The sequence below is a fragment of the Typopeltis vanoorti genome, chromosome 2, assembly GCF_054136105.1.
Source record: "Typopeltis vanoorti isolate ZY-2024b chromosome 2, IOZ_Tvanoo_1.0, whole genome shotgun sequence".
Lineage (NCBI taxonomy): Eukaryota > Metazoa > Arthropoda > Arachnida > Uropygi > Thelyphonidae > Typopeltis > Typopeltis vanoorti.
Genome location: NC_143550.1, coordinates 12,335,389 through 12,360,984, shown reverse-complemented (window position 1 = coordinate 12,360,984; position 25,596 = coordinate 12,335,389). Strand labels below are relative to the sequence as shown.

Genomic DNA, 25,596 nt, shown 5'->3' with positions numbered 1-25,596 from the left:
ATAGTTTGTTAATGTGTGGAATGAGTTTGAAGGATGGAGTGAACTGTATGGGAGTAATGGACTGCATTTGAGTTGTTACGTTGTGAGTCGCTTCGGGAGACTGCTGCTGGAAGGGAAAAGTGAGTACAGAGAATGAATCAGATCAAGTGGGAAGTGATGTGGAAGAGCAGGAGAGTATGACAGGAGAGATTGAAGAGGTGGTTATGAATGAGAAAGTTAGGCATGAGTATGGAAAATGAGAGAATGGGTGTGCAAGATGGACAGAGAAAAGGGTAGGTGGACAGGGGTACACTGCATGAGAAAGGTGGATGCTCCAAGAGGATGTGAGAGCATGTGTAGACAGGAAAGGAATGGGTTGACCCGGGATCAAGAGGAAACAGTTGGAATTGAAGAGGGTTCCAAACTGAATATGCAGAATGCGAAATGGCCCCAGTCGAGCATGGAGAGATCATTGAATGAGTGGTATCAGTGGAACTAGGTGTAGATCCAGGAATGAGCTATTGTGTTTGTATACAAATGCTAGAAGTGTAAGAAACAAGGCAGATAAAACAGTTGCACTAATTGAGTTAGTTCAAACAAAAATTGTTAGATTAAGTGAGACATGGTTAGATGAGGACGACATCCTGACAGGAATAGAGATGAAAGGATATGATGTGTTTCGTGAGCATAGAAGGAGTAAAAATGGAGGGGGGAGTGGTATTGATGACAGAGAAAGAGTTATGTCCATACAAAGTAGAGATGCAAGAGGGAAATAGTGCCAGTGGGTTTGAAGCAGTGTGGTGTGAGATAGAGGGGAATGGAATGAAATACTTAGTTGGATGTTGTTATAGACCAGGAAATGTGGATGGTAGTGACTCTGAAATGTATAAACAAATTAGCCAAGCAAATAAGAAAAGAGTGATCATCATGATCACTTCATTATGGCAATATAGACTGGAATGATGAGATAGCAACTGGAAGAAAAGAAAATGAGTTACTTGAGTTTTTGAGGGATAACTACTTCAGACAGTATGTAACAGAGTGAACATGAGGATTGAGGATCTTGGATTTGGTCATCTCATCAGAGAATGTAATTATATATGAAGTGTCAAATCACCCACCAAATGTTGAGAGTGATCATGAGATGATTACCTGGGTGGTTGCAAGCAGCGCGAGGACCTCTGTAAGAAAAGGGTATATGTGGAACTATAAGGGGATGATTATGAATGGCTCAGGAGACAGCTTGCAGGTGTAGCATGGAATGAGGAGTTAGCTGCAAAAGAGATCAATGCAGCTTGGGGGATTTCAAGAACTATCTAATATATGCAATGTCTAAATGTATTCCAAGGGTTAGAAGGTTAAATAAGGTAGGTGTGAAATGGATGAATAAATAGATTTAGCATGTGAATCAGAGAAAAGGGGTATTATGAAGCAGCATAAGAGAAGTGAAAATAACCAATTCCATGAGGACTACAAAGACCAGTCAAGGTGGGCGACTTGGGTTGGTGAGGGTAGCTAAAGAGAGTATAAATAGCAGAAAGTATAATGAAGCCAAAAAGAATCCTAAGGAGTTCTTTCGATACATAGCCAGCAAAAGAAAGAATGATTATGAAAGGATGATATTGATTGGAGAAAATGGTATAAAGACAGCTGTTGCAGAAGGTGTAGTGGAGATACTTAACGAGCAGTTCATAAAGGTCTTTCGGCCTTGTGAATATGACTTCATGGAGTGATTGAGAGCAGTTGACAATGGGGAAGAAAAACTGATTGTAAGTGAGCAAGAGGTGTATGGGGAGTTGAGCAAACTAGATGTAAATAAGGCTGTGAAACTGGATAACATATCACCACGTATTCTGAAGGAATATGCCAGAGAGTTGACGCCGGCCTTGACATATTTTTTTAATATGAGTCTTGCACTTGGTCAAGATATTAAGGAGTGGAAGGAGAGCAAGATTGTGGCACTTCATAAAGGAGGTGATCGAACTCAAGCATCAAACTATAGGCCTATCTGTGTGTCAGGTGTTGTGGTTTAGTTGTTGGAGAAACTTGTGAGAACTAGGATCCAGAGTTGGGTTGACAACAGTGGTATTATCTTTGATGGACAGCATGGATTTGTTAAAGGGAGGGCATGTTTTAGTAATCTACTTACTTATTACAATAAGGTGACTGCTTCCATGGACAGTGGAGAAGGATACATAGCAATATACTTAGATTTCGCAAAGGCTTTTGAGAGATTATCGCATGATAAGTTGATAGTCAAACTAGAGCAGATGGGGTTGGATATTAGCCTGGTCATTGGATTGGAGACTGGCTATCTAATAGGTATCAACAAGTTGTGTATAGGGGAGTGATATCCGGGAAAAGTAAAGTTAGTAGTGGTGTGCCGCAGGGGTCTGTATTAGGTCCATTGCTGTTTAACTTTTATATCAATGATATTGTTTATGATTTGGATGGAGATATTCAGTTTGCAGATAATGCAAAGTTGGGACGAACCATGAAGAGTAGAGAGGATGTTGTGCCTCACAAGAAGAGAGTTTAATGAATCGAGTGATTGGGCATAGGGATAGGAGTTCAACGATGCAAAATGCAAGGTTTTAAAATTTGGAAAACACAAATGGATGCATAATTTATGCTTGGTGAGGATATATTGTCAGAGGTGGAGAATAATAGTGGATAAGGATCTGAAATTTAGGGGACACATAGCCAAAATTGTGGAGACAACAAAGGCTTCTGGGAATAATGCGGAGGACACTGACTTATAGAAGTAGAGAGATTCTTGTTCCATTGTATAAGGCTTTGATTAGGCCAAACATGGACTATTGTCAGGTTTTTTTCATGCAGAGTTGTGAATGTTTCGAATGCCTTGCCTGAGTGTGTAATGTCTGCAGAGAATTTGAGTGTGTTTAAAGCACAGTATGATGAGCTGTGTGTATGATAAAAGGACCTCCTAGATAAGTCTTTGACTTCATGGGATCTTGGGTAATAATAATAATGTGTGAGAAAAGGGTGCAAATTATCTCCACTATTTATCATTATCTAAATCTATCACATTATGAAGGAAAGTGGCATTAGCATCAAAATTAAAAATATTCATCTCAATTCTTTACTTGCAGACAACTCAAAACATGTCCATTAGAGAAATCTGCAAGATTCCATAATTGAATTAATAGCTGTAATAAATTTGGTATGAAATTCAGCAACAAAAATCATCAATGAAAATAGGCAACACTAAAAACATCAATTGCATCTTAAATAGTGCATGTGGGTGTGTGTGTGAGAGAGGAAGCTATGCTTCCCCATAAGAGAGAAGACAGTTGGTTGAAAAGTAGGGCACATTTCTTTAGTTAACCAAATGGATGTGATTATGTAAGAAAATTTATTGTGCTGAGGAGGTGTATGTGTGTTGTATTGTTTTTATGACAAGTTTGAAAGTTGTACCTTTACTTTTTTCGGAAGCACATCTAGCATCATGTTTCTGAATTTTGGAATCAACCTAATACTATTTTGCGTATAGTGCCGTCCCCATGGATTTTTACTCCTCCTTCCCTTTTGTTACTTTGGTTTAACCACGTGGAGGGCACAACTGATCTGACAGATACAAACAAATTGTTTAATATAAATATTCTTATACATATCCAGGGTATAGCTTGAAGGTCATAACTAGATGCACATTCATATATTACAAGTGATATTCCACACTGTATATGTGGTCAGTTTTGGTTTAACGTGTTATGTAAAGGTGCGTGATATTTGATAGTAAATTGTATCTCTGAGAGCTACGGCAAACTCCAATGTCAGTATAGTATTGGTTTAATTTTTTCTATTTACCATTGAAAATGGCTGGAAAAATATATTGATTGGATAATCCATCAGATATTGAAGAGAATCAGCGAATGTTACTCCAGTCTGATGATAAGAATGATAGTCGAATGCAAAGATGAAAGTGATTTAGAAGATGTTGATTATGTGAAAGTTCAATTCAGAAGATTCAGATACTGAACAAGATATTTTTAGTGAAGAAATCGAGATGAATTAGACATGAATGAAGAATATTTTCTTAGAAAGGATAAAGAATCATAATGGATGAAAAATCCAATAAGAAGACAAATTAGAAGATGGCCGCAGAATATTTTGTGTTAACTTCTGTTAGTTCAGCCAAATGCCAAGACAGAGCTTAAAACTTGGAATTACTTTATCACAGATAATATTTTAGATCTAATCTTATTATATACAAATAAATACATCGATTCTATTTCGAACCAGTATTCAAGAGAAAGAGATGCTAAACGAATAGAATAGAATTGAATTGAAATTGAATTTCAATTCAATTAAACAGAATTTCAACTCCGTTTAATAGAATTGAATTAAACAGAATTGAAAGCATTTTTATGCCTCATATCTAGCTGGTTTATATTGCAAAAATCAGCTAAATTTTTATTCTTTATATTTCTTTGTTCCATAATTTCTAGATTGTAACTTAAAATAAATAAACCATGTATTATTTTTGCAGTTTTTTTTTTAAAAGTTTTATCGCATTTTAGCACATACTAGTAACAAATGTATCTCCTAAATACATGCGACTTAAGCTGCCATTTTTTCAACTACGACCTCCACAGAGTTAATGATCAGGAATGGACATACAGCAGTCATTGTAATGCTCAGATAATATTGGGAACACCTGAGAATACTGAATAGTTTATTAATGAACTACATAAACTATTCAGAAATTCTCTTAATTCTCTACTTAAATGAGTAGCAGAAGCTACTGAAGACATTTATAAATGAAGCAAAGACTAAATTGGAAACGAATCCATGGAGTGGAGCCATATTGTGAGGGAAAAGCCATTTTTGTATCTCCTGTTGCATTTTTCAGCGCGTTTAGTACATCAGTACTAAACATGTAAGAGAGACAAAATGAGAGAGAGGTATGGCAGTGCTAGAAGAGGAGAGAATGGAAACAGTAGGAGAGACAGAATGAGAGAGGGGGGTATGGGAATGAAAGAAGAGGAGAAAATGGAAACAATAGGAGAGAGTGAATGGTAAGAGGTATAATGTATGGGGACTCAATGATCCGTGGTGTTCAAGATAGGATGCATGAGGAGTGTTTTCCAGGAGGAACAATAGAAAGTCTCTCTTAACTGCCTTGGCAGTTAAGAGAGGTGAAAGGGTAGATGAGATGACAGTGATGGTGGGAACAAATGACTTGAGTGGTGGTGTAAATAGGGCAGCGAGAGATATGAGATTCTTGGTTGAGGTGGTATGAAAGAAGACACCGAGAGGAAAGATAGTGTGTGTGTTGCCTAGGTATGATAATGACAAACTGAGTAGAAGAGCAGTAATATTGAATGAAAAATAGCTAGAATGCGTGATAAGAGAGGACGGATATGTGGATGCTTGGAGTGCATTTGAGCACAGAGAGGAATTGTATGCAAGTGACCACTTACATTTGAATGAGGAAGGACATAGGCATCTGGAGAGATTGCTGTTCTGAAAAAGTCAGTGTGTCTCAGGGAGGATGGTAGCAGGGGTGGCCTCTTGTGGGAATGGGTACTTGGGAGAAGGGGGACAACATCAGGTAACACTGAGCTCAGTGGAGTTTAGAGGGGATAATGCTGGGTATAGAAACAATGGCATTTATATGCTATATACTAATGCCAGGAGTATCTGGAATAAGGGAGAGGAATTGGTGGCGCAGATAGCATCAGCCTGGCCAAAAATTATTGGGATCACTGAGACGTGGTTGACAGAAGAGGATATAATAACAGGAATAGATGTTGCTGGGTACAACAGTTTTAGGCAGGATAGGAAGGGAAAGTGTGGTGGTGGAGTACTGCATATGATAAGTGACAATTTATATCCTCTAAGAGTGGAGACTTTGGAAGGCAGTGACACTAATGATTTTGAAAGGCCGGGATATCATTAGTGCATGGGAAATTATGAAAGAATATTTGTTAGCGGCAATGGTAAGATGTATACCACAAGTGAACAAGAGGACACAATTTGGAGTAAAGTGGATGACAAACAATATTAAACAGGAATTGTATGCAAAAAAGAGGCTGTGGAAGAGAGATATAAGGAGACACGAGAAGAGAAGATGCATGAAGAGTACAAGACACAGGCCAGAAGAGTGATTAGTATGGTAAGGAAGACCAAACTGGAATATGAGATGTGATTAGCCCTAAGATCCAAAGAAAATCCTAGGGAATTTTTTTAGATATATGGCCAGCAGGAGGAGAAATGACTGTGAAAGAATGATATTGTGGGATAAAAATGGGAATAGAGTGACTGATGCAGAGGAAATAGTAGAATTGTTCAATGACCACTTTATTGGAGTATTTCATCCTGGAGGAGTTAGTTTTAATGCCAGAAGGATAGGGTAGGTTCAAGGTTTAGAGGTACAGGAGGAGAGTGTGCTTGAAATACTGAGTACTCTGGATGTATGTCAGTAAAGCTGTGGGACTGGATGGTATTTTACCACGCGTTTTGAGAGAATGTGCTAGGGAACTGACAGTGCCTTTAACCTGGCTTTTCAATGAAAGTCTGGCTACTGGAAAGGTGCCCACGGAATGGAAGGAAGGTAAGGTAGTGTCATTGTATAAGGGCGGTAGCAGACTGGAAGTGTCTAATTATAGACCAGTCTGTGTGTCATCAGTAGTTGTTAAGATCTTGGAGAAAGTAGTGAACCGTATATAGCATTGGGCAGATGAGAATAATGTTATCTGTGAGAGTCAACATGGATATGTGAAGGGGCACTCTTGTTTTAGCAATATGCTATCCTTTTATGATAAAGTTACAAGAGCATTAGATGAGGGAAAGGCATATACTGCCATTTTCTTAGACTTAGCAAAGGCATTTGACAGGGCGCCATATGATAAGCTGATATTTAAGTTGCAGCACATGGGTCTGGATGTCATATTGGTCAACTGGATTTAGGATTGGCTTCTCCAATAGGTATCAGAGAGTTGTGTATGGTGGGGCAGTTTCAAGGAAGCAGAGGGTTACAAGTGGCGTCCCACAGGGCTCAGTACTAGGACCTATATTGTTTAACCTTTATATCAATAGCATTGCCAGTGGATTCCAGGGGGATGTTCAGTTGTTTACAGATGATGCAAAGCTGGGAAAGATTATTAGTAATAGTGCAGATGTGGCAGCCCTGCAAGAGGATTTGAATAAGCAAGATAGGTGGGCAAATGAATGGGGTATCAGTTTAATGCAGCAAAATGTCTTGAGGTTTGGGAAACATCGATGGGACACTGCATACTCTATGGGAGGAGTTATACTGGTGGAAGTATGGAAGACAAGAGATTTGGGATTGATGATTGATAGAAACCTGAAATTTAGGGGACATATTGCAAAGGTGGGGAAGGTAACACAGAGGATTGCTGCAATTATGAGAAGGACACTGACCTGCAGAGATAAAGGTTTATCATTCTGTTGTATAAGACCCTGATCAGACCACACTTCGACTATTGTGTCAGATTTGGTCCTCAGGATTTGAAGGGGATAAATTAACTGTGGAAAGTTTACAAAGTGGGATAACAAAGATAGCTTCAGGACTGTACAATGATAGTTATGAGGATCTGCAGAGTTTGGTGGATAGAAGGAGAGATGATATGATTAAGACTTTTAACCTGTTGAGAGGTGGTTACAGGATTGACACTGGGTAGTTCTTTCACTTGGTTGAACAGTGGGAAGGAGTGATGACAAGAGGCCATCCCTGGAAGTTGCGAAAGGAAACTGAGCAAGAGGGTGAGGAGTGGTTTCTTTGCATGGAGGGTGGTTGAACTATATAATGCATTGCCTGATGGAGTGGTGAGAGCGTGAATGGTCAATGAGTTCAAGGAGTGGTATGATAGACTTCGTGTTTCTTAGGAAGGACCTCCCACGATGAGTCTTTTGACTCCATGGAGGCTTGAATAATAATAATCTACCTATCATGGCAGGATCACTTAATGGTCAAAAGCTAGTTAACTAGGATGAGACCTCCACACAGCCTTTTAAAGAAATGTGGGAGAACTGACCTGGATTTCTGAATTGTTATCTAATGCTCACCTTCTCTCAGTGCACCTTGTTAGTAGGTATCTACACAGACACTGAATGAATGTGCTGAAAAAATGGGATTTAGCTATCCATATTATATACTTCAGCTCATATCAAAGTATGTGTTGATAGTAAATAGTTTTTACCAAATTACAAAATGATTATGTAACAAAATGGTATTTAATGCTAGGTAGGATACTGTCTAGTTTAACAAGTTACAGTATACTCAAATTCCACATTTCTCTGTAGTATGGTTTTTAGAAAATGATCTGTCAGTAGCTAAATGAATCTCATTTCCTTCTCCCCATGTTTTTTCTCTTTCCAATCCATGTCCTTGTTGTTGAAGCTTTCCATAATAATTACTTGTTCTGTGCTCATGGTGCTAATTTTCTGATGCAGATCATTTACATTTCCCTTTACATTCCCTGGCCTGTAGCAACAACCAATTATATATTGTCCCAAAGGCTCTTCTCTCATACCAGACAGTACATTAAGATCTACTTTCCTGTCGACTACTGTTGAGTTCACCTTTTCTGCTATTAGAAGACAACAGAACTGAAATCGCACGTTCTCTATGTCCTTACTGAAAATTCAACATCCCTCATGTTCTGTCCAATCAACCAAGTCTCACTAAGGTGCAAAGGTTGAAGTAATGCACTCTTCATTTCTTCAACCTTAGTATCTCAACTTGGTCTTGCTCCCACAGTGGCCTGTCTACTTGTATATAGAGGCTAATGACTTGGCATCAGTTGTATTAGTATTCCATAATGCAAAGTACAAATCCTTTCTGATGTGTATTATGAGATGGGTCACCGTTCAGACTGGTTTCTACTTTTATTGAGATCTCATCAATAAACTAAGCTCACCAATAAAGTGTATAAGCAAACTATGTGCACATGAAGTACCTTCACGACTGGGATAAAGGATTAAACCAAGAATATAATTTCTTGGCAACTTTGATTTATAGTATAACCAAGTGGAAAAAACTTTCAACGCGAATTGCAATATATATCCTACTGATACTTCAAATAGTGTACCGTTGCATTTCTTAAGGACTTCCATTCAGATTTGAGACCTGCTAAATTGCATTTTGCATTCTTTGTTCTTTCCCGTTCTCAAAATCACTCATTACAAGTGAAGTTGCCACATTTCCCTTCCCAAGCCCTCATTTTCCTAATTTTGCTCATCAAATTCCCTCCATACATATAAAAACTGCACACCATTCCTCCTATGAGCTATGCACTGATTTAATTGCTGCTGGCTCTTAGAATTTGTGAAATTTTCAGTTCCCTCCAATCATACTGTTTTTACTTCCAGTTTATGCTTTATCTGGGGCTTCTATACTTTCCAAGTACAGGTAACCCTTGTATAATTGGGATGTTAAGTTCCATAGAAATGCTGCGTTATATAAATCGCATTATGCGAGACTCAGAGTTTTTAAATGTTCTGCGTTTTTAAATTTTATTTTATTATATAAACAATGACAAATCCAAATAAAAATTATTTTTATTTAATCCAGATAATTCATGTAAGTTAAGAAAACAAACTATGAAACAAACACATAGTATAAATTATAAAAATTACAAATTATACATAAATTTCATTATACATAATGAATGTTTCAGGCAAAATAAAATACATGCATATTTAAATCGTCATCGCTGTCTTCAAAAATAACATTTCGTATTTCGTAGATGTTCTTTATTTACGAGTGGCTGTAAATCATACGAGTTGATGTCATTATCACTTGAAATCTCTTGGACATGATTTGTATAATTATCATTGCATACATCGGTTGGTTTAGTTATGAAGAAGTCAGTAATAAGACCTTGCCTACCACTATGCTGCAATTGTTTCATTATGTTATATGGAGCCAAACATAATATAGAGCTAAACAAATATCCAGTTTTCTCGTGAATTTTCCAGATCGCTCCATTGAGGGATCATTATCCATAAATAACTTCCTAACTTTCTTGCCAAGTCCAATCCTTTTGCTAATTTCTTTGAACTTTAATGGATTCATCACAATCAGAATCTTTGGCAGAATTTTCTCTGTCATTTGGTTCAGTGTCATCTATTAATTGTACCAGTCCCTCCTAGTTTAAATCTGTTTCACTAATTTCGATTTCAACCATATCGCAAAAGTCCTCTTCACCAAAAACGTTTGCGATGTTTATTATACTGACTTAGCTAGTCATCCACTAGAGGTACAAAATTTTGTTCCAGAATGGTTTCAAGGCTATATTTTTTCCAGCAAACATTCAGTGTAGAGGGCTGTAATTCCTTAATGGACAGAGAAATAATTTTTACACAATTCAATACTGAAAACTCATTCCATGCTCGAGGCAGTGTGATTTTTGGATTAGATACCATTTTTTCCAAAATTAATTGGAATGTTCAATGAATATAATGACTTAAATGTTGATATTATTCCTTGGTTGAGCGGTTGAATAAGTGAAGTAATATTAGGGACAAAAAAGTTATTTTAATATTCGGATGGCTTAAATAATTTGTTGATGGTCTGGTGCATTATTTAAAATTAGTAGAATTTTGAAGTCGATATATTCTTTTTCTTTGTGCAACTTTCTACACTCGGTACAAAAACACTTGAAAAACCAATTTTCAAACATGCTAGTTGGAGTCCTTTTATAGCATCAGGATTTGAGGATCAGTTAATAAACATTGGTTTTTGTCATGTAATCACCTGATGGATTACTACAAAATAGTAGAGTAGTTCTATCTTTGGAAACTTTCAATCCAGGAGTTGATCTTTCATTTTTCGAAATATAGATGCGTTTGGCATTTTTATCAATATGACCCGGATTCATCCGCATTGAACACCTGGTCTCCACTATAACCACCTTCTTCAATGATATTTAAAAGTTCTCCTGGGCATTTCCAGGCAGCTTCTATGTCTGCTGATTCTCCCTGGATTTTAAGATTATGCAAAGAAAACCGCTTTTTAAAGTTTTCGAACCGACCCTTACTGGCACAAAATCAATGCTGAGAGCTTTCTTCTGATGAATCTTGATCAAGTTTGTTCAAATGTTTATAAACTTTGAGAGCTTTTTGTTTAATAAGATTTCCAACCAAAGGAATTTTCTTTTGAGTGCAATCTTCTATCCAAATCATTAGAGATTTCTCCATTTTTTCCATTAGAATATCGCGTAAACAAGCGACATGGTTTGCACTTACTTTTTACCCAGCAATAACACTTTCTTGGATTTTATGTTCATTTTGTTTGATTGTCAAATTGTTGAGTTATTTAAATTCAAAGTCCTTGCAACAACTACTAGTTATTCTCCATTTTTCAACCGATCAAGATTTTAATTTTCGAGAGAAATGGATTTTCTTTTCAATGTTTTTTTTTCCTTTCATTGCAGTTTTAGTGGCCATTACTAAAAAAATAAATTTTTTACATAATAAAGCATTACATTAGTTGGAAGGGGACCAATCGTTCAATGCTGTTGGCACAATCTTTCTCGATGAGTCTTTGGCCTCCCTGGAGATGTCAAATAATAATAATAATATTATGTAGTAACTCACCAGAAAATAAAGTGCTCGGCTTGAGATTAACACACTTATGATTTTTAATGGGTTTTCCTGGCAGAAAACGAAGACAATTTTTCAACAATAAACAGTTTATTATTATTATTATTATTCAGGCCTCCAAGGAGTCAAAAGACTCATCGAGCGGAGGTTCCCCCCCCTGAGAAACAAAGTCTATCATACCACTCTTTAAACTCACTGACCGTTCTCGCTCCCACCACTCCATCAGGCAATGCATTCCACGGCTCAACCACCCTCCACACAAAGAAACCACTCCTTACCCTCTTGCTCACAGTTTCCTTTCGTAACTTCCAGGGATGGCTTCTTGTCATCACTCCTTCCCGCTGTTCAACCAAGTGAAAGAACTCCCCAGTGTCAACCCTGTAACCACCTCTCAAGAGTTTAAAAGTCTCAATCATATCACCTCTCCTCCTTCTATCCACCAAACTCTGCAGTCCACATTCTCTCAGCCGATCCTCATAATTATCCTTGTACAGTCCTGAAACCATCTTTGTCATCCGTCTTTGTATCCTTTCCACAGTTAATTTATCCCCTTCAAATCCTGGGGACCAAATCTGAGAACAATAGTCCAAGTATGGTCTAATCAGAGACTTATACAACGGAATGATAACCCTCTTATCTCTGCAGGTCAGTGTCCTTCTCATAATAGCAGCAATCCTCTGTGTTACCTTCACCACCTTTGCAATATGTCCCCTAAACTTCAGGTTTCTATCAATCATCAACCCCAGATCTCTTGTCTCCCGAACTTCCTCCAGTATAACTCCTCCCATAGAGTATGCAGCATCTCATCGATGTTTCCCAAACCTCAAGACCTTACATTTTGCTGCATTAAACTGAGACCCCCATTCATTTGCCAATCTATCTAGCTTATTCAAATCCTCTTGCAGGCTACCACATCTGCACTATTACTAATAATCCTTCGCAGCTTCGCATCATCTGCAAACAACTGAATATCCCCTTGCAATCCACTGGCAATGTCATTGATATAAAGGTTAAACAATATAGGTCCTAGTACTGAGCCCTGTGGGACCCCACTTGTAACCTTCTGTCTCCTTGAAACTACTCCACCATACACAACTCTCTGATACCTATCAGACAGCCAATCCTGAATCCAGTTGACCAATCTGACATCCAGACCCATGTGTTGCAACTTAAATATCAGCTTATCATGTGGTACCCTGTCAAATGCCTTTGCTAAGTCTAAGAAAATTGCAGTATATGCCTTTCCCTCATCTAATGTGAAATACCATCCAGTCCCACAGCTTTACTGACATCCAGAGTACTCAGTATCTGAAACACACTCTCCTCCTGTACCTCTAAACCTCGAACTAGCCCTATCCCTCTAGCATTAAAACTGAATCCTCTAGGATGAAATACTCTAATAAAGTGTTCATTGAACAATTCCACTATGTCCTCTGCATCAGTCACTCTATTCCCATTTTTATCCCACAATATCATTCTTCCACAGTCATTTCTCCTCCTACTGGCCACATAGCTAAAAAATTCCCTAGGATTTTCTTTGGATCTTAGGGCCAATCTCCTCTCATATTCCAGTTTTGCTTTCCTTACCACACTAGTCACTCTTCTGGCCTGTGTCTTATATTCCTCATGCATCTCTTCACCTGTCTCCTTATATCTCTTCCATAGCCTCATATGGTAAACAATTGAAGTACATGCTTGCTAAAGAGTACTTTCCCTTATATAAATTCACTACTTATAAATACTTGCACGATACATGCAGACACAAATTGAACTAAAATAAAATTTGATTTTTAAATCACGCAGTGAAAAATATATGAAAAGATAAAAAGTTACTGCAATTTGTAGACCACGTTATATCGAAACTGCATTGTATAAGTATCAAGTTGTATAAGTACGCGTTATACGAGGATTACCTGTATACTAATTTCATTTAGTTTTATTTCCAACCATTATCAAGAGTATTATACAAGAAACAACTTTTTGTATTTGGGAATGCTAAAAAATTTCACCACTACAGAATATATTTCTTTTATAAAATGAAGTATCAGGTTTAAAAACACTCATGTGATACAACATATGTTAAAACTTTTAAACTAAAGATGAGGCAGTATAGCAAACTACTGAAAAATCCCAGTCTAAACTCCAATCGGTCATAGCAGAAAAAATTCTGCCACAAGAAACTATTCACTAGTTCTGTTATTCTGGTTAGACACAATGCATAATGTACATAATACTAATAATATTATTATTATTCAAAAGCAGTTCAAGTATACTCAAGTTATAATACAGCATAAGGAAGCTTACCTCTTCTTGTTTTTGGCACAAACTGTAGGAAAAAACAGCTGTGGCAGACTGGCTAAAAAATATTCAATAAGTCCATTAGATAACCGATTTCAAAACTATTATACACAGATATTCTTAAATAAATATACTTATAGTACCAAAATTAATCATACCATTATGATCTATGTTATATCTATGTTATGATCTCAATCGAAAGTGAGTTAGCCGACCTCATACGGAGGTAGCAAGGTTTTTTCTTACGGACACTTTGGTTTTTCATCCTGCATACAAACAAATCGGCCCTTCAGAACACACGCAATTTACAGACAAAAAAAAAATACTAGTTGTGGTGGAGGTGAGCGGTAGATGGCGTCGATGGAGATGATTCGTAGTAGAGGTTTGGTGTAGTGGTTGAGACAGTTGTAGGTGTCCTCCCGAGATGAGTCTTCAGACTCCTTGGAGGTGTCAGGAATAATAATAATAATAATGCGAAACTTTAATGATATTACTTGACATGATTATACTTTACAAGAAATTTTATTGATGTTAATAAACGTTAACTATATGTTCACTGACCATTTAGTGAGACTGATTCTAAATACTCAAAGGAGAGTATTTATTTTATTCTTGGAAAGATGAGGAGTGAAGCAAATGAAGAGGATGTATTCTGAATGTGAAGTATGCTGGTCCACTACTGGTACCCAGTTTTGTTCTTGAACCATTACCATTTGATCATTATATTAAGAAATAACGGGAAAGCTTCGATAAGGAATATCCAACTGCTTGCTGACAATGTCAAGTTGGGCATATGACATGGGGTACCTTCCCTTCATATAAGAGGAAAGACTTATGCTATAATGAGAGATAATGGCTATTAATTCATTTTTACCCAATTCAAAGCTATGAATTTTTTGGCTGCAGAGAGGTAAGCAAGAATGTGATGGGTAAATTTTCCTTGTGGCTGTGGGTGGAATAGATTCCCAGTCAGAATAGTTAGCATTGTCTCCTGGAGGTATCAATATAATAACATATAATTATTTCTTGAGTTCTTGAGAAAAACCATATCAGGCAGCATGCAAGGATCTAGTGTTTTCTTCAGAGGAAGTAACCGTGAGTGGGGTTTCACACTTTCCACCAGTTGGGGAGAGTGATAATGAAGTGATCACCTGGATTGTGGCTAGCCATATGCAGACTTCTGTGAGGAAAGGATATATGTGGAATTCTAAGGCTGGTGATTATGACAAGCTTAGGAAACAGCTTGAAGCTATAGCATGGAATGAGGAGTTGAGCATTAAGGAAATAAATGCTGTTTGGTAACTGACAAAGAAATACATAACAGCATCAATGTGAATGTATTCCGAAGGTCAAAATGCTGAATAAGGTAGGTTTAAAATGGATAAATGAGGAACTTCAGCATGAAATCTGGAAGAACTTTGGAGGCAGTACAAGATGAATAATGATAATAATAAGTTACATGAAGAACATAAAGAACAAGATAGGAGAGTGATTCAAGAAGGACAACAAAATTGATGTATAAACAGAAATTAGCAAATCAGGAAAAACAAAAACCCTGATTTTTTTTTTTTTTTTTTTTTTTTAAGATGTGGCAGGAAGAAAGAAGAATGTTATTGAAAGATGATTGTAATGGATAAAAATGGTAGAACGGTAACTGCTTCAGAAGATATTGTTGAGGTATTTAGTGATCAATTTATAAGGGTGTTTCATTCTCATAAAGATGAAATCATGACAAACTTAAGCATAGAGGATATAGAAGAGGATGGCTTGATTGTGAGTAAGCAGGAGGTATTTGAGGAATAACATTGATGTCAATAAGGCGACAGGAATTGATAACATTAACATCTGTCTTGAGGGAATGTTCCAAGGAATTGGCATGCCTGTTTAGTCTTAGAACAGCAGAGATTCCAAGGAAGTGGAAAGAAGGTAAAATTGTTCCACTGCATAAAGGAGATGATAAAGCTATGGCTACAAATTATAAACCAATCTATATATCTGGAGTTGTGATGAAGGTACTAGAGAGATTGGTGAGGAGTATGATACAGAAATGGCTGATAACATCAGCATTCTCTGTGGTTATCAGCACATATTTGTTAAAGGAAGATCATGTCTTACTAACTAATGCACTATTATTATTATTTCCCAAGACCTCATGGAGTCAAAGACTCATCTGGGTGGTCCTTTTATCACACACATCTCATCATACTGTGTCTTAAACACACTCAAACTACTTGCAGACACCACACTCTCAGGCAAGGCATTCCAATCATTCACAACTCTGCTCGAAAAAAACCTGCCTCTCACTCCCCTATTCATACCCTCTTTATACAGTTTCCAGGGATGACCTCTGGTTCTCCCCTGATCTCCCACTATTCTCTGTAGAACTTCTCCACCATTGATCTTATAACAACCCCTTACCAACTTGTAGGTCTCTATCATATCTCCCCCTCTTCCTTCTCTCCACCAGTCTCTGCAAATTATATCTTCTCAATCTTTCCTGATATTCAACATTCCAGAGGTCAGAAACTACCTTCGTCAGTCACCTTTGGATCCTTTCCAACATCTCTTCATCCTTCTGAAAACCCGGTGACCAAATCTGGGCACAATAGTCCATGTGTGGCCTAATCAAAGCCTTATACAATGGAACAAGAATCTCTCCTCTATCTCAACACCATACTGCCTCAAAACCACCGGCCCTATTTCCGTCTTGCATCTCTACATTGTATGGGCATAACTCTTTCTCCATCATCAATAGCACTCCCCCCTCCCTTTTTACCCCTTCTATCCTCACGAAACATATCATACCCTTCCATCTCTATTCCTTTCAGGATGTCGTTCTCATCTAACCATGTCTCACTTATTCCGACAATCTTTGGGTGAACAGATGCAATTAGTGCAACCATTTCATCCACCTTGTTTCTTATACTTCTAGCATTGGTATAAAAAACATGACAGCTCATTTCTGTATCTACAACTAGTTCCACTGATACCACTCACTCGATGTGATCTCTCCATGGGGCAGGATTGGGGGCATTTCCCTTTCTGCTTCTTCATTTTAGATCCCTTTTCAATTTCATCTGTTTCCTCTTGATCCCTGGTCATCCCATTTCTTTCCTGCCTACACATGCTCTCACCTGCTCTTGGAGCATCCACCTTTCTCACGCTGTGTACCCCTGTCCACCCCGAGCCTCTCCGTTTCCCTGCTCCTCTTGCACACCCATTCTCTCATTTTCTATATTCATACCACTCACTTCCCCATTCATTTCCAATTCTTCAATCTCTCCTGTCTTACTCTCCTGCTCTTCCACATCACTCCCCTCTCGATCTGATTCATTCTCTCTATTCACTTCTCTACCTTCCAGCAGCAGTCTCTCCAAGCAACTCACACCATAACCACTCAAATGCAGTCCATCACTCCCATACAGCTCACTTCATCCCTCAAACTCATTCCACACATTAACAAACTGTACTCCCCTCTTCTCACACATTTCAGCCAGAATATCATTCATAATCCTTGCTCTCCACCTCATTTCACCACAATCATACCTAGGCAACACACTGACTACCCTTCCTGTCACACTATTCTCTTTTATCTTTCTAAGCAGCCTCCTGACATGCTCTTTGTTCTCTCTCAAATCATTTGTACCAATTAATACAATTAACTCTTTTGCTCGCTCCTGCCTCATATCCAATGCCTCAATCACTCTACTCATTTTACCGCCTGGAAAATATACCTTGTGCATTTTATCCTGTAGCACACCTTTAATAATGGAGTCGCCATACAATACCACTCCCTCATCTTTTGTTAACTCTTTCATGCCATCATGATTTATTTTAATAGTTTTGACCTGAATTCTCTTAATTTCATTCTACATCCATTTCATTTCTTGCCTCATCCAATCCAATTCACTTTCCGAATCTCGCGACACATTCTCTCTATTATTAAATATTTCTAACTTTCTAACTCTCGACCCCCTCTTCTCAATTTCCCTCTCATTCATCCTTCTTTGTTTCCGTACTTTCAGTCCAACATCCGTCCAACTTTCAGTATCATTCTTCTCACTTTCACTCTCATTTATCTTTCTTTGTTTCCGTACTTTCGGACTACCATCCGTCCAACTTTTGCTATCATTCATCTCACTTTTACTCTCATTCATTTTTCTTTGTTTCAGTACTTTCAGTCCAACATGCGTCCAACTTTTGCCATCATTCATTCTTTTTCGCTATCATTTATTCTTTCAATTTTTTTCACTTGCGATTTCTGCGTCACGCCATTTCTACTTTGATTCGTTCTCTCAATTTCATTTCTTTCCATCACTCTCACCTCACTTTCTTCCCTTTTAATATCTGTTATGGTTTTCAAATCGCTCTTTTTCTTTTTTCCTGATTTTTTAACATTTTTTAGCCTCTCTTTCTCACCATCCTTCTCTTTCAAACGTGCACTCGTGACAATCATTACTAACACTTTCTGTCATCAATTTCATATTTGCATTCATCAGTTCCTCATTCAGGTCACACTTCGCACACACCCTTCTTCCATCCATGCTAAACATCCACAAATCATTTATGTAATCGAAGGAATATCATATAACAGACCTCACACTTAATGAAATGGCTGAAATCTAAATTAAAATCATGGAATGACAATGCCGCCGCCATTCCCCCCCCCTGCAGATTACTAGGTCTAATAATAATGATTTCGTAATTATGTTTAGGCAAGAAAAATCCCCCACACTAATAATACCGGTAGCGCACAACGTTTACAGCCACTCTTACTCAAACAATTGCGCATATATAATTAATTATTCCTAGAATAACTTATCTGAATCAGGAGCTCTTCTTAGGTACGTCCACAGCACTTGGCTCACTAGCGCCCTCTTCTATAATAAGGTGATAAACATCATGGACAAGGTAGATGCACATACAGTGGTATTCTTAGATTTTGCAAAAAATTTTCATAAACTGTCACACAAGTTGTTAAATAAATTCAAATGGATGGGATTGAATAAGACTTCTGAGTTGGATTGGTGACTGGCTATTAGATATCAGAAAGGGTGTGCAATATCCTGAAAGAGGAATGTCACTAGTGGTGTGCCACAGGGGTCAGTTTTGGAACGTTTGTTGTTCAATTTGTATATTAATGATATTGGGATGGCATTAATGATACTGATGATATGCAGCTATTTGCAGATGATGCAAAGTTTGGGAGAGATGCAGAGTCGAGCAGATTAATGTTATGGCCTGTTAGGAGGACTTGAATAGATTGCATGAATGGGCAGATAAGTGGAACTATCAGTTCAATGTTTCAAAGTGTAAGGTTTTTGAAATCTGGTAAGCAGCAATTGTGATGCAAAGCAAACCCTTGATGGGGAAACTTTAAAGGAGGTAGAGGGGACAAGGAGATGAAATTCAGGTCCACATTGCACAAGTTATTGGATAATAATAGAGATGAGGGGAACCCTGATGTCCAGAAATAGAGGCTATGATGCCATTGTATAAGGTCTTGATCAGGCCTCATATCGATTATTGTGCACATATCTTGTCACCAGGTTTTCATGGTGACAAGGATGTGAGAAGAGGGCCAGAAAAGATTCACAAAGGTGGTTAGTGGTCTTTGGAATGTGATTGAAGGACAGATTGAATGTAAACTTCAAAGCCTTGTGAATAAAGGAGGAAAGGGGGGGGGGGATATGTTTGAGACAAGCTAGTGAGGGGTTGTTATCAGCTTGACATGGAAGTGATTTTTTGCAGAATAGAAAAGGGGGGATAGAACAAGAGGCCATCCCTGGAAACTGTATAAGGAGGGTATGAAAGAGGAGTGAAGAGAGGGTATTTTACACGGAGAGTGGTAAATGGTGAATGCATTGCCCAAGTGTAAATATAGTTCAGAGCATGAAAGTCCAGAGTAACAAATACATGGATTAATTAGTCCATACATTGGTTACTGCCCAATTTCTAGTGATTACTAGAAATTGGACAGTGGAAGAAGGAAGCTGTTTGATTCCATTATTATTATCTGACCCCTCCAGGGAGTCCAAAGATTCATCAGAGGGCACCTGCTCTACAACTCATCTCCACCACTCAAATCTACCAACTGAATGCAACAACACCAACGCCATCTACCAACGAACATTTCCACAAACAATCACAAACATCCATGCCATAGCAGGATTCGAACCCACAGCCTTTTGGCTGGAGAGCAGATGCACTAACCACTCCACCAGCCAGGCTGGCATGTTGTCCATATATACACTATTCACATAATATGCACTACTCAAACTTGATCTTTGAAAAAAACTGAAGCATTGTATAAGTATCTGTTCAGACCACACTTGGACTATTGTTCTCAGATTTGGTCCCCAGGATTTGAAGGGAATAAATTTACTGTGGAAAGGGTACAAAGACGGATGACAAAGATGGTTTCAGGACTGTACAATTTTGGTTATGAGGATCAGCTGAGAGAATGTGGACTGCAGAGTTTGGTGGATAGAAGAAGGAGAGGTGATATGATTGAGACTTTTAAACTGTTGAGAGGTGGTTACAGGGTTGACACTGGGGAGTTCTTTCGCTTGGTTGAACAGCAGGAAGGAGAGATGACAAGAGGCCATCCCTGGAAGTTACGAAAGGAAACTGTGAGCAAGAGGGTGAGGAGTGGTTTCTTTACATGTAGGGTGGTTGAACCATGGAATACATAGCCTGATGGAGTGGTGAGAGCAAGCACGGTCAATGAGGTGAAGGAGTGGTATGATAGACTTTGTGTTTCTTAGGGGGGACCTCCCCTTGATGAGTCTTGACAGATGTTATGTTCTTAGGAAGGACCGCCCATGACGAGTCTTTTGACTGCATGGAGGCATGAATAATAATAATGCCAGTGAGTAACAAAGAAAACTATTTTGGAAATTAAAAAAAAATGCATAAAGTAAAACATTCAGACATTATTCAGCTCACAAAAATTAATAATATAATTCAAAAAGTGAAACAAAGTCTCGGCTGACTACCCAAGATGAAAGTTTCCATGCCCAGAGATAGCAGGACACCCAGAGGAAGAGAAAATGAGGGAAAGATGAGATCATGGAAATAGCAATGTGTTTATGTGAGTGAGAGAGACAGAGAGCATTGACCAGCAGCAGGATTCTACAGGCTGATTCCATAACCATATGAACTTATATTTATAAGTTGCCACATTAGCATTAGCAGATTAGCATTTGCCACAGGTCTTCAATATTAAGCATATTCAGTTTGTGTCTGTGTTATATGAAATTTGCTGTTTGGAAATTGAGTACTAGAACTTCAATCCAAATTGTTTTGTGGTACACTACTGGTTAGTTGTTAGACTCAGCATCTCCATTTTCTGATATGTGACAGAAATCTAGTCAAAATGTTATCCATTCCAGCAGAAATAGAGACATCTAGCCCATTCATATACATCTGATTCTTTTGAGTTTAGTCTGATACTATTGGCTTCCAAGAGATTCATTCTCTCTGCTTTGATATGTCCTCTTTCTAATAATATTATCCTACTAGGAATGCAGTTGACTCAGCTATGGAGGGAAACAATATTATAGCAGATTACAAAAAAAAAGTCCCAAGTGCAGCCTTATAGACACGATTACTAGAGAAAATTCACTGTAGCAAACTAACTACTATAACATATTCGTGTGGTCCTTATGAATTTGAAATGAATGACTAACTATAGTAATCTTATGCCATGTGTCCTGAAAGTCATATGTTTTTCTTTTTACCTCCACCTTTAGTGGGCACAATTCCTCTACTGCCATTAGTAGTTCATGAGACCTCAAGTGGCTGCAGCTGTTTGGTAGCTAGAATAATGTTTTCGGCTTATGTCCCACTCACTCTTCCCACATGCAGTGAGAGTAATACCCTCAATGACATAAATCTCATAGTAGGGGGCCTGGAACCTCAACCATTCAAGTGTACAGCAGTAAAATGGTTTCACAGTCCAGCTGCTGGTTAGTATATAGGACCAAACTGGGTAGTAATGAACCTGGACACTTCCTGATCAACTAGCGACAAATCCCGCAGCCATGTATTTTGCCGGATTTTGACTGGATGGAGACAAAATACTGTGGCTGCAGGGGGAAGGACTGTTGAGGCCATGTATCGACAGAAGACATTCCCCTACTGTGTGGGTGGTGTGTTTGCACCTACAAACATACTTCTTTTTCATTTGTTCCTCAAACACAATGAACAACTGAAAGAAATGCGCTTTTACTGCATATCTCGAAAATTCGTCCACACAAAATAGTTCAAAAAAACATCAAAAATTAAACCGAACAAGCCACCAACACTAATTCTTACCAAAAAAAAAAAAAAATAATAATAATTTCCATATCCACTTCACTAACATCTGTGGCCTAAACAGCAATATAAACAATGTGAACCATCACCTACAGACATTCAAAACCAGAACTATTATTCCTTTCAGAACCCCAAATGGCACCCTCAAAAGCCACTGCGCATCCATTTGCCTAAACTACACATTGCTCTTTCCACCACTAGAATGGTAGTTGTGCATTTGTGAGAACTGACATACAAAGAGAGCCAGAGATGGCAATAATAAATTAAGCTTAATCCTTTATCCAAGTTTGAGCAAACAAACTTTGTGCCTGAAAATATCTTCAGGACTGAGGTAAGGTAGTAACAACACCGGGCAACTCGTAGCAAAGGTGGACCAAGCTAGCATCACTCCTATCTCAGTATAAGTTTTCAGTATAAGAAGGGTTTGAAAACAAGAAACAGAGTCTTGAAAATTGGAACTTGGAACATGAGAACATTATATAAACTAGGGAATTTTGACAACCTTATACAGGAAATAAAAAGACTTAAAGTTGATGTGATGGGAATTAGTGAAACAAGATGACCTAACTTGGGAAAACTAGAGAAAGATGGATTTACATTTGTATATTCTGGTGGAGAGAAGCATGAATATGGAATGGTTTCATGATTAAGAAAGACATCTTTAAATGTGTAATGGGGCTGTGGCCCATAAACGAAAGAATAATACTTATTAAATTAGCTGCAAAGCCTTTTAACATCATAATTATCCATGTTTATGCCCCTACAATGAATCACAATGATGAAGAAATAGAAGATTTTTATAATAACTTACAAAAATCTATAGAATATGTAAAATCAAATGAGATACTCAGTGATGGGTGACTTGAATGCAAAGGTTGGAGAAGGGGAAGAAAATCCAGTTGTTGGAAAATTTGGACTCGGCAATAGAAATGAAAGAGGTGAGCGATTGATAGAATTCTGCATTCAAAACAACTTGCGCATAATGAATACTTTCTTTCAACATCCAAAGTGCAGACTGTATACTTGGACAAACTCAGATAACTCTATAAGAAACCAAATAGATTTCATAATGATAAATGTAGATACAAAAATAATATAACCAACCTAAAAACATACCCAGGTGCTGATATAGGTTCAGACCATAACCCTGTTGTGTTCACTTTAAAAATTAAACTAAAAAACATTTCTAAAAACAATCATACTGAAAGACTTGACTTCACAGCTCTGAATATACCTGACAACATAAGGTATTTAACTCAGAAATTAGGAAGAAATTAGATCATGTAGGATATAAAACAGAAGACAATATACTTTGTAACACAGAGGAAATTGAAAACAGGTGGTCAAATTTTACAAGTGCAATATATAAGACAGCTAACGAGGTTATCCCAAAAATTAAATACAATAAGAAAAAACCCTGGATGACTGAATCAATACTAGAACTTATGAATGAAAGATGAAAAAAGAAAGTACACAACAGTAGAGAATACTCAGTAAAATTATAAAAAATGAATGCAGGAAGGCTAAAGACAAGTGGCTAAATGAAAAATGTAAAAAAATAGAGGAATTGGACAAGAAATGCATAAATCAATCCAAACCCTGACAAATAAAAAGAAAAATTTCAACCATAATCCTTGTATAAAAGATCAAAATGGAAAAATGCTACTAGAGACACAAGGTATCATAAAAAGATGGAAAAGAATATGGAAAAGAACTGTTTGACTCTGATCACACAGACGCACCAGATATACAAAATATAGATGGCGAACCAATTACATACGAAGAAATAGAATATGCTCTAAGCCAAATGAAAACAGGTAAAACACCATGCCCTGATCAGATCCCTACTGAATTGTTAAAGAAAGTAAATGAAAACACACTTAATGACCTGAAGGTTATTTTTAATAACATCTATGATTCAGGATACATCCCTGATGATCTAAGGAAATCCATCTTTGTCACTATTCCCAAAATTCCAAGAACTTTTGAATGTACAGAATATAGACTAATAAGTTTAACAAGCCATGTTACAAAATTACTACTGAGAATAATCCTAGAAAGAATAAAAGGCACTTTGTCAGTAGAAATAGAAGACACTCAATCAGGTTTTCAAAAAGACAAAAGGTACAAGAGAAGGAATCTTCAATTCGAAAACATTATGTGAAAGAAGCCTTGACAACCAGAAAAGCATATATCTTTGTTTTATTGATTACACCAAATCATTTGATTCAATAGATCACAAGAAATTAATACATATCCTACAGAATAATGGGTTAAAAGGAAAAGATCTACGTATAATTACAAATATATATTGGAATCAAATGGCCTCAATAAGATATAAAAATACATATTCTGGCAACTTTGAAATCAAAAAAGGAGTAAGGCAAGGATGTGTCTTGTCACCCTTACTGTACAATATATATAGTGAGCAAGTTTTTAAATATTTCACAACTGAAGGGTGTGTAAAAGTCGGAGGTAGGAACTTCAACAACTTCAGGTATGCAGATGACACAGTTCTTATAGCTGAATCTGAAGATGATCTTCAAAACTTAATCACAGAAATTTACAACAGAGGCTTTGCCATGGCACTAATTATTAACCTAAAGAAAACAAAGTGCTTGATTATATCAAAAGAACCAATAAATAAGAAACTGAACATAACTGTTAACAGAAAGAAAATTGAACAGGTTCAGTCTTTTATATATTTGGGACAAATGTTTAAAGACAAAGGAAATTCCCTTAAAGAAATAAAAAGAATAGAGAAAGCAAGAAAAGCCTTTACTAATATGAAAACTGTTCTAACATCCAGAGACATTAATATAGACACAAGAAAAAGATTAATAAAATGCTATATCTGGTCAAGCCTTCTCTACAACAGTGAAACTTGGACTCTAAATAAAGAAGCAGAGAAAAAATTAGAAGTTTTCGAAATGTGGACCATCAGAAGAATGTTGAAAATAATGGACAGAGAAAATGAAAAACGAAGATGTTTTAAAGAAAGCAAAAATGAAACGAACATTAATGAAAATAATTAAAGAGCAAAAATTTAAATATTTTGGACATCTAACCAGACAAGAAGGCATTCAGAAATTAATATTAGAAGGGAAATTGAATGGAAAATGAGGGAGAGGTAGACCCAGGAGAATGTGGTTCGAAGACATTAAGGACTGGACTGGCTTGAATTACCAAAAATGTTCCAGAGCAGCAAAAGAAAGAAAAGGGCTCCATGACATGGTTGGCAACCTCCTTCTAGAAGATGACACTTGAAGAAGGGAAGGGCCACTATCCAGACCAGTCTTGACCTTTATTGAGGTCTCATCAGTGGGAGCCAGGCCCAGAAGTGAAGATACCAAGGCAGAAGCAATGGAGAGGGACCTTTTGGACTCCTTTACCTATAGGAGTCCAAAA

General features: G+C 37.5%; 1 protein-coding gene across 3 annotated transcripts in view; it reads right to left on the bottom strand.

The window, feature by feature from the left end:
• LOC150108820 (actin-1-like) overlaps positions 1-25,596 on the bottom strand; it is a 379,189-nt gene that overhangs the window by 175,168 nt on the left and 178,425 nt on the right. For all 3 annotated transcript variants that reach the window (XM_090403503.1, XM_090403511.1, XM_090403519.1), the window contains one exon: positions 13,876-13,927. In XM_090403503.1, the coding sequence (XP_090259629.1) occupies positions 13,876-13,927 (52 nt within the window). The remainder of the gene's footprint in view (positions 1-13,875; positions 13,928-25,596) is intronic.